General features: G+C 39.5%; 1 protein-coding gene across 4 annotated transcripts in view; it reads right to left on the bottom strand.

Moving 5' to 3' along the window:
• Window positions 1–1,498: 1,498 nt before the first annotated feature.
• The window catches only part of ago3a (argonaute RISC catalytic component 3a), a 74,146-nt gene continuing 64,402 nt past the window's right edge, over window positions 1,499–11,242 (bottom strand). For 3 of the 4 annotated variants that reach the window (XM_087286109.1, XM_087286108.1, XM_087286107.1), the window contains exons 13-19: window positions 9,752–9,911; window positions 8,179–8,269; window positions 7,722–7,916; window positions 7,509–7,643; window positions 5,963–6,064; window positions 4,084–4,283; window positions 1,499–3,763 (exon numbers count right to left, since the gene is read on the bottom strand). In XM_087286109.1, coding sequence (XP_087142235.1) covers window positions 3,655–3,763; window positions 4,084–4,283; window positions 5,963–6,064; window positions 7,509–7,643; window positions 7,722–7,916; window positions 8,179–8,269; window positions 9,752–9,911 — 992 coding nt within the window. In that variant the 3' untranslated portion in view covers window positions 1,499–3,654. 4 annotated transcript variants of the gene reach the window in all.

The following is an 11,242-nucleotide window of genomic DNA, read 5'->3' on the forward strand; positions in this document are numbered from 1 at the left end:
AAATTGCATGACACCTCATCAAGATTGCTTGTGAAACTGATAGCAGTTTGGCAGCCACACACTCACGGTTTTACTTCCAAGGCTCTGAAGCACCAATAGTGGTTTCATTGGGGAAGGTGGACTATAGAAGGGCACAATTTCAGCAGCTGCAGATTTGATGCTTACGCATCATTCAACCCACTTTAGATGGGCGTAAAGCATGCTGTACCTTTAATGCACACTTTTATATGAACTAAACCAGGGGTGCCCAAACTCGGTCCTGGAGAGCCGATGTCCTGCAAAATTTAGTTCCAACCCCAATCAGACACACCTAATCAACCTCTCACTAGGCTTTCTAGAAACATCCGTGCAGGTGTGTTGAAGCAAGGTGGAGCTAAAATCTGCAGGACACTGGTCCTCCAGGACCGAGTTATGCACCCCTGCACTAAACACTTCATATAAAAGCTTGCTGACTTTGACAAATGTTGATCAGGGATTATTCAAAATACATGATTTGCAGTTGAAGACAATATTATTGTCTCCTGTGAAGTATATTTATTTTTTTATTTCCCAAGTGCTGTTTAATGGAGAGAACATTTTTCAAACCCAGTTTTAACCAGTTTAATAAGGCTGCAGGATTAGATTCTCATTTTAGCCAGAATCGGTGACAGAGCATTACATCCCTTCTCGTACCCTAAGATCAGCCAACAACTCCACCCTGGTACCACCTCGCACTCGATTGAGCACAAACAGATCCTTAAGCTCTATGGCTTCTCGACTATGGAACTCGCTTCCCCAAGACCTAAGGAGCAGTGATAGTCTTCACACTTTTAAATCCTGTCTAAAGACCCATCTTTTTAAGCAGCACCCATCTTTTTTTTTTCTTTAACAATTTTTATCATGTTTTTATTATGTTCTTTTATATTCGCTATTGTGTTTTAACCTGTTTGGTCAATAATTGTTTTAGTAATGTTTGATTTGTTTTAGCATGGCTGTTGATGCTTACTGTAAGGTGACCTTGGGTGTCTTGAAAGGCGCCATTTACAAATAAAATGAATTATTATTATTAACATTAATTTGCTAGATAGTATTCAGCTTAAAGTGACATTTAGAGGCTAAACTAGATTAATCAGCAGTCATTGGACAACAGTGGTTGGTTTAATTGTAGCCAAATGAATAAAAATCTAATAAAATTGACCTCAGCAGAGTTTCATTCATTCATTCATCTTATCCGGGGTTGCCACAGCGGAATGAACCGCCAACTTATCCAGCAAATTTTTACGCAGCGGATGCCCTTCCAGCCGCAACCCATTTCTGGGAAACATCCACTCACACACACACACACACTCATACACTACGGACAATTTAGCCTACCCAATTCACCTGTACCGCATGTCTGTGGACTGTGGGGGAAACCGGAGCACCCGGAGGAAACCCGTGCGAACGCAGGGAGAACATGCAAACTCCACACAGAAACGCCAACTGAGCCGAGGCTCGAACCAGCGGCCTTCTTGCTGTGAGGCGACAGCACTACCTACTGCGCCACTGCCTCGCCCAGCAGAGTTTATAAAATTTCTTAATAAATATAATTTATTATAATAATGTGTGTGTGTGTGTGTGTGTGGGGGGGGGGGGGAATCAGTTTAAAAAGCACTTGGGAAATAATTGAAAATGAATTACAATCGAACAGGAGGGCTAATTAATATTAATAATTCCATCTTCAACTGTATATATCAGAATTTAAGAACTGCAACCCTCTAGATTGAGACAAGGAACCCACAATTTACAAGCCAATTGCAGTTTTGCTGTGTAGAGAGTTGAGCTGCAAAAGTTTGGATTTAAAAGAGGCTAAAAAAAATCCTAATTATGCATTAAAACATCCCGCACTTCATTCAACCATAATCAAACTCCGACTGGCCACAGTGCTGTACCTTTCAACATAATAAAATCAAATGCAAACATACAAAAACGACCAAATGTCTGTCCTGACGAGAATGTGAGAAATACATGCACCCAGCACCATTTATGCATCCCATGTTCCCATCTTACAAATTAAGTCTCCGGCAAATAACCAATTGCTGATGCCGCCATGGGCCGCACCTAATAGCACCATGCATTACGCATTATTTAGTGCAGATTATCACCTTTAAACAGCTGGACATGCTTCAGATGGTGCACAGAGAGACGGTAAGGCACCCAACGCTCACTGCACCGAGATGCACTCTTCAAGTAAAACACTATACTGACCCCTAGTGGCCCTCCAGTGAACGAGCACACATCAGGTGCTGAGAGCTTCTCCACATAAAACACTCACACAAGCTGCCGATCAGTCCCTCGTGCTGAAGCATGACCCGCCAGTCTGACTCCAACAAGTACAATAGCAGCGAAATCCTCTGAACAGGCAGGGCAGTGAGAAACGAAACTAAAAGCGAGAGTTGAAAGCGCTCTGGCTCGAGATTTTATTAAGGCCGTACAGTCGAATGTGGTGCCTTTCGGGTTGAACTACACTTTCAACTTCCCAACGTCAAGCATTTCAAGCAGGCACTTGTTAACACACCATCGATCATCCTACGTTCGAAAAATAAACTATAAAAGTGCCAACAATTCACACCTCCATCCTAAAAACCCACCAATCACGCATTCGGCTGCCTTTTAAATTCTCTTGCTCTCCCTCTTCCCCAAAGAGCAAACCGTGAGTCTTTGCACTGGAGGTATTCTCATCCCGCTTAATGGATTATTGCACTAAACTATGATCTGTCACACAACACGGACTATGCATTTGTTTGTTTAAATCGAGACAAAAGTGCTGAAAGGAAGTGAACACGACAGAGGAGCTGCGTTTGATCGAGACCAATAAATATTGGAGGGAATTTCGGCCGTTTTAAAAAGCATATCAAAACGTGATCACTTGCGTCATAGGTACAATTAAAGCTCACAGATATTACGGAGCGTAAAATATGCTAACGGTCAGCTTTCTTCCCCACTGTGGGGGTACGTCATAAAGGACTTTACGCTCGGCAATGGCACTTTTTCTAACAATAATTCTGCTTTAAAATTCTAACGCACGATTGGTTCTTCACAACGGACACTTTCAACACGTAGTTAAGTCACCATTGGCTACAAAAATAATCGAGAAGGGGAGAAAAGTACATAGTAGTAGTAGTAGTAAGAGCATGTGATGCCTTAAAACTTCCCAAAACTTCCGGACTCAGTCTTTTCTTCCATTCGAATCTCATTTTGGGGGGGGGGGTACATTAAGAGAGAAACGGGGGGAGGGGAAAGTGCTGTTAGAAAAGACGTTGAGGTACAAGGCATGACAGGCAGGGGGGGGAAGTGATTAAAACGTGACGTCTATAGACAGGAAAAGGAGCGGGAGGGATATACAGACGGACTTCCCTTTTGGTTTTGGAGGGGGATCTGACAGAACGGCCTCAGTTGGCTGGTTTAATATTGCATAATAGCGCCGAGGTCCATGTGTGGTTTTAAAGCAGGTCGGCTTCCTTAAAGGCCTTCCTCGTCCTGCTGCACAGTGTCGGGTGGGCCGTGCTTCAATCGCCACAGAGATCGACCCTTCAGGACGCACAGGATACTGGGAGGTGTGTGTGTTTGTCAGCATGTGTGTGTGTGTGTGTGGTTGTCGGGTTTGTGTGCATGACTAGATGAACGTGAGCTGGCTTAGGCAAAGTACATGGTCCTCAGGGTGTCGTGGTGAATCTGCACAGCTTTGGCCAGCGCTTGGGGGTCCCGGCCGTTGCTCTGTCCGGAGACATGGCTTCCCTCGGCACTAAAAACGACAAAGAGGCTGCATTAGAGAAACCAGAGCACAACTCAACATTAGGGCTGCACAATATCTAATTTCAGCATCGATATCTCAATGTGATTATTGGCAATTGACACATCCCAGAACATGCAATGTTTGGATTAACATGTGCATGTGTTTCTGAGGCCCGTGATTGTATGGGGAGTTTAAAAGGTCACTCACGTTCACTCATCACACTTCAATGACAGTATCTTTTCTACAACACTTGTGGTATGATGTATTATACGGTTCACCTGCAGTATACCACCATTAATAGTGCTGTTCTAAGATCAGTGCAAGCCCACCTGTCGTGTTCTTTGTCCACCAAGTGGTATCGGGCGCGGAAGGCCACCAGGTGGGCGTAGTAGGCTGGCGCGGGGATGGAGACGGAGCGGGTGCAGCGCACATACGTGTGGCACAGCTGGTAGGTGAGCAGCTGGAACTCATCAGCAGTGAAGCAGTTGTCGTCCCACAGGACATGATAGTGGGAGGGCCTGCTGGTGCCCTGAGACAGACCAGCAACAGGAGACAAACTCAAAAACACGTTTGACCGAAAGCATGAAAAAATATTATCAAACATACCGTGCCCGATACCGATATTATCAGACATCATATGGGAAATATTTAAATAAAAGAAAATTCAAAGTGGGGCTAATAATTCTGACTTATTGAATATGCTGTATGTGAAATGTACAGTTAAAGTCATAATTATTAGCCCCCCTGATTTATTAGACCGCTTGTTTATTTTTTTCCCCAATTTCTGTTTAACAGAGAGCAGATTTTTTCAACACAGTTCTAAACATAATGATTTTAGTAACTCATTTCTAATAACTGATTTATTTTCTCTGTCATGACTGTAAATAATATTTGACTAGATATTTTTCAAGACACTTCTATACAGCTTAAAGTGACATTTAAAGGCTTAACTAGGTTAATTAGGTTAACTAGGCAGGTTAGGGTAATTAGGCAAGTCATTGTATAACGATAGTTTGTTCTGTAGACAGTCGTGAAAAAATATAGCTTAAAGGGGCTAATAATTTTGACCTTAAAATGGTGTTTAAAAAATTTAAAACTGCTTTTATTCAAGCCGAAATAAAACTAATAAGACCTTCTTCAGAAGAAAAAACATTATCAGACATACTGTGAAGATTTCCTTGCTCTGTTAAACATAATTTGGGAAACATAAAAAAAATAAAATAAAATTCAAAGGGGGCTAATAATTCTGACTTCAACTGTATACATGCAGATGTTTGAGTGGACTCTTGTAAATATTTGCAGGTATAAATTATTCATGGAGGTATATATTTAAGTATCTGTACAGTTGTGGGTGTACATTTTCATGTGTATTTTTTATTATTTTTTTGTTTACTTATTATTTCCTGGCGTGGGGCGAGTTTGGGCTTTGTTTTTTAAAATGTGAAATAGTTTTTTAAAAAAGTATTTAAAAATAATAACAAAAATAATTCAAGATACTGTGAACTTTTGGATACACTTTGCAAAACACATGTAGTTAAATGTTTGAAACTATAATTAAACTTTTTTTAATGAATTCGAACTGAAAACAAGCTAATTGTTCAGTTCACATTGCCAGATATATCTTTTTTTATTTATTTCCTTTATAAAGAAAACTTGATATCTTATATAATTGCATATATGACACAAATAAATCAAACTTTTTTTTTACCACAAAATTATATATGTATATGTACTATTATTTATATTTGCACTGGAGAGCAGACAAATAATTTTGCTTTTTAATTGACTATCATATCACTCAGTACAACCAAAATACCTATTAATTAATAAGAAATAGCTTGTTTGCAAAAAAAATTTAAATTTAAAGTATTTTTTTTACACTCATCTAAGAACCACATAACAGATTAAACACACAAATATCAACATATTCCATTTTTTGTTATTGTTCTTGACATTTTCACGACATTTGAGCACCTTTTTTGATTTTGCCTCTGTGTCTAGATATCCTGTAATGTTTTATTTTAACGGTAATTCTGTGGCATTCACCCTTTTAAACTCCAAATGCATGCTTATATGGGATTACATAACAGTTCTTTGTGCTTCTAAATCCAAATCTCCATGCAAAATCGTTTATCGAGCAAACGAGAAGCCATTTAACCCAGACTGGAGGGCAGACTCAAATGCATGTGAGCTGGTGTTGATCTGTACCTGTATTCCAGCATGACTGCAGAGGTAAAAGTCAAACTCATAAGGGTGTGTGATATCTGTATCCACCGTCGTACCAGCAGGAATGTTTCCACTGCGACCCACCTGTACACACAAGAATCAGAATCAGAATGCGCTTTATTGCCAGGTATGTTCGCGCACACACGAGGAATTTGTTTTCATGACAGAGCAACAGAATTACAGAGACAGGACAAAGAACAGATAATAAATATATATATAAAAAAAGATAAATAAACAGCCATTTGCAAAAACAGTCATAAAGCCTTTAGCGTTGTCTTATAGGCTCCTCTTTAAGCAAGAAGATGGTTATTCTAGAGTTTTTAATAAACCTTCTGTATGACCATAAATCTCAGCTAGGCTCTACCGATTGCGTTTGCTTTACCAGGACAAAGGAAAATTAATACCCGTTTAAAACGATTTAAGACCTACAACCAAAAATAATTAAGTGAATTTAAGACTTTAAGGCCTGAAATTCATTCATTTTCTTTTCGGCTTAGTCCCTTTATTTAATCAGGGGTCACCACAGTGGAAAGAACCGCCAACTTATCAAGCACATGTTTTACGCAGCAGATGCCCTTCTAGCTGCAACCCATCACTGAGAAACACCCACACTCATTCACGCATATACACTACGGACAATTTAGCTTTCCCAATTTAGTCTAGTTATTACTAAAGAAAAAACCCGAAAAAAATAAGCACTTTGCCGACGGTCCCTTGCTGAGAGCTCCTCTCAGCGCGAGCTATCCAGAGGGCTTAAACGGAGCAGTGCTCATAGTGTGGAGCGAAAAAAAAAAGAAAGACGGCTGTGAAACATAACCAGCTTTGTCTTTTTGTTGGAAACACACTTTAGATCTTTTTTAGGGTAAGAGGTTTTTGAGTTATTGCCGTCTGTAACTGAATGTGTGTTAAGAATATCAAAAACAAAACCAACTGAACCACGCACCTTTCTGGCGCCCTCCTGGATGTACAGCGCCCTTAGCATTTGCCTATGGTGCCTATGCCACGGACTGGCCCTTAGTTGGCTGAGTGTTGTAAATACTCGCGCTCACCTCTCTCGCGACAGAGCGCATAGTTGATAAATGACGTCAGTACATAATAACCGGTTATGATTATTACTGAACTGATACCGAATTGTCCGCGTCTGCATCGCGGTGCACCGAAGAAACAATTAATTTTGACACCCCTAATTGACAGGTGGTAATTTGTGTGTAACTTATCTTTATTTATTTATAATTTGGTTAGGGATAAAACAAAGACCATGTGGGTCAGGTAGTTGAAACGGTAGGCAACATTCATTCATTCATTATGAATTAATTAATTATTCAGAAATAATTAATTTACCACCACCTATGACAACGGGGTATTTCACATTAGACATCGTACGATGCCAAATTAGTCAAAATTATTCGCCCAACCCTTATTCTGATAGACAGTGGTAATTGTATGTGCTTTTGTCATTTTGGCAAAGCCTAAATTAATTTAATACTGAAACTAAAAACGAAAGCTAAAAATCGAAACGAATGCTCACCCTCTCGTTGCGGTCGGCACAGAAGAGGCGTGTGTGGTGGCGTTTCTGCACCACTATATACGTGATGCCGGGCTGGTACTCCTTCTCCAGACTGATACAGGCCTCTCGAATGGCCAGCAGCTCATAATACAACACCTGAGAGAGACAAACATCACTTATAAATGAACCGGACATCACTGAAGTCATGATAGAGCAGGACGGATGAACACAGACCTGTCTGAACTGGCCCTCAGAAACACCGTCCCTGTAGAAGATGATTCTGGTGGGCTTGTAGCGAGTGGATTTGTAGAACTGGATGAGTAACTCTCGCACCATTGAGGACAAATCCTGAATGACCTCCTGACGGGGTCTCTGGACGCGCACAGTGGCACAATACCTGCTGGGATGAGCGTCCATACTGCCCACCACCTATAGAAGAAAAGCACATTTAATGATTGAACTGTTCGCAGAAATCAGAGAGCAATCCGATCAGACCAAAGTATGAAGCGGTCAGGTGTGAACAGGCCTATTGTGCGCCATTGAAAATCCTGAACGCGATGTCTATTTCCATGCCTACATGTATTGAACTGCCGTCATGCTTTTTGCTAATTAGAGATTGGCATTAATATCTTCTAAACAGGTGTACCTAATAAAATGGCCAGTGAGTGTTATGACCTAGGCCTATACTGACCGCTGCGATGGACGGTTTCTTCCCATCTCCTGCAGGGGGATGTGTAACGTCCGCCCCCAGAAAGATGACTGGCTGCTGGAAAACTGATGGCCTGAGAAACAACACAAAACACACTACATTAGTGAAGAGTTCAGCAGTGCACGTTTAACACCGTCTAAAGACACCATAAAATACCATCACTGTAGCTATGTGATGTATATATAGACGAGTAAACATAAATGTACGTGATTAATTAAACTTAGCGGGCCCGGTACCGGGTCTGTGACATCATCGACTTTCGCTTTAAGATTTAAAGGGCTAGCATTGCACCAGACCCCCTTAAGTGGTTTCGTTTGAAACTGTAGAATCTATATTTTATGCACATATTCATCACTTTGGTTTTTACTCTACTGTATAAAAGATATTTACACTTAAATACACAGTATTTTGAATACCCGAGCTGGGTATTTTACATTAGTTCATTTTCATATTTTTCATATGACACATGTACAAGTTATAGCTCAAATGAAAGCTCTTGCCGGTGCTTATATGGTTTTAGCATTCTTGTTACTGAATTATATTCACATATCAAACTGTTGCCGAATGAATCTCGGTGTTTCCATGGCGCAGAAGTGAAAACGATACATTTATGATCAATAAGAAGCCCCAGATAGCTCAGACAGCTGTCATCTCTTACCCTATGCTGTGCATTTCAGGGCCATTTCTCCTCTGTATGTGCATAAGTAATCCTTTTATATGTCTGACGTGGTCCAAACACAGTGAATTATGTTTGATCAAACAAAAGAATAGTGAAATATGAAAACAATGATCGCTCCCTGTGGCTTGTACAGCACCTCTCATCAGTTGGAATGCAATAACTTTTGCATAGATTATGGTGGAGACATTTTTCTTTTTTCCTATGATTACAGACATGTGCAGGAACCACCAATATTAATTACAGCACCCTAGACCACACAGAACCTAAAAGATACTTTCAAATTTGAGTTTATAAAAGAAATACAAAAAGCTGCTCTTTTTTAGGTGTTTATTACAACACATACAACATATCAGTTATTTTAAACACTTTCAATAGTGTTTTATGAAAATTCAAAGGGTTTTCTTTAAAATGATACGAAATTTTTGCATTTACACCTCTGCATGTGGATTTGGGAAGCTTTTGAATTTGGGTAGGCAAAATCCAGGCGGAAATCCCAAAATAGCAGCAGAGTTTAACTGGTTAAAATTGTTAGACATTCACCAGTTCCATTATATTTTTTCCCTAAATGAGTGGGTTTAAGCTACTTCTACAATAGCATCACATGCATATAAATGATGAACTCATAACAATGGTGTAGGAACAGAAAACACAAAAACTCCACTGCCTACTACTGTTTTGGAAGTATTATCGCTAACACAGCAGACACGGAAGAATAAATGAGTTTTTAGCACCACTGAAAACAAACCATAACACTGTATTTCACTGTCTTTTGTCTTTCCAAATCAGTTTGGTCTCATCAGTAAGTGAAGTCATGACTGAATGAAATGTAAAACTGACTTTATCCATCAAAAACAGGCCAGAAAAACCAATACAAACCGTTGATGTGGCACGAGGATGTTGTTGATGCCGCCGAGTTTGACGTTGATTTTGAGGCAGAGGTTGGAGAGCGTCTGCGGGGAGGTTTTTACCACGTTCTTCACCTGCACACACTGAGTGGCCATTCCTAGAAGAGTGTCTCCAACACGCTTCACTTCCGCTGCACAGAGCAAACACACACATTTATTATCAGTGTGAAGACCAGACAGATGCTGATATTAAAGAACTCAATATATCATGATAATGAACATGCATAATAATGATATCATGGGCACTTCAAAACGCTGTGAAGAATTATTTATTATTGAGGTTTTTGCATTGTTTTTTTTAAAGAATATTAAGATTATTATATTAGTGGTCGTTCATCTTAATGATCTCAAAGACAACTTGACAGGATTTTTTTAACATTAAAATATTTACATGACAGAAGAAAGGCTTGAAAAGCAAAATGTGAGGAAATAATGACAGATTTGTTTATTTGGGGTAAACTAACTCTTTATTTTGGCCTAAATACATGTGATTATTTATAGGATTTTTGTTTATTAAGTTTGTTAACATGTTAATATAGTTACTTTGTAATACTTCAAAACCCAAAGAAAAAAATCGTTTTATTAAATAGAGTAAAAACTTAATACAATAATAAAACTTAGTTGTTGAAGGATTCGGATTTCTGCCTTCCAATCGGTCTCATCATGGATCAACGTATATCCTTGTCGCATGTCTTGCTTCTCATTATCTTTATTAAATATAATAATTTGATTATTTAAATGAGCATTTAACTTTGAAATGATTTAACTAATGAATAAAGTAAACACTGCTTAATGTAAGAATGTTCAGTGTCCTTGCTTCTCTTTTTGCCTGTCTATTTTAACTTTGTTTTCAGGAGACACACAAAAACCAGGTCATAGGTCATGGAGATCTCTCTCTATCTCTCCCTCTGTCCCTCTGAACGGAGTACCGATGCAGAGGAGAAGAAAAACACCTGTTCTAGTTCTCCTGATATTGTCTACAGTAATTTAGCTGTTTGATTGATCTGTTTTGATTGTAATTCTTATTAAAGTAATTCCTTTTGTATGGAGATAGACTCTGTGTGTGGTGAGGATATTGTAGCAGACTGTTGATGGAAACTGTCTTGAACCAGTTTGATAACACGGCTGAACGTACAAGACACAAACTTGAGTTTTCAACACAGATGGTCGCTTGCGTCTATTGTGTCTCTGGTTTAGCTTTTCACAGGTCGGAGATTGTCGAGTTCTTATGGGTTTCACACACCAGTATCTGCTTCTAACTTGAAAGAGCTTCAGCCAATAACAGGGGACACCGGGAACAACTCCAAGGCTTTTTCAGCTTTTGTATTTTAACTTTCAGTTTGCCCAATAATACAATACTGTAGCGCTTGAACAGTAGTAGCGATAGCAATAGTAGCGATACCAGTAGCAGCGATAGCAATAGGTTGATAACCTTAGAAAAGGAACAAAATATACATTATTC

The sequence above is a fragment of the Danio rerio genome, chromosome 16 (assembly GCF_052040795.2).
Source record: "Danio rerio strain M-AB ecotype USA chromosome 16, GRCz13ab, whole genome shotgun sequence".
Classification (NCBI taxonomy): Eukaryota; Metazoa; Chordata; class Actinopteri; order Cypriniformes; family Danionidae; genus Danio; species Danio rerio.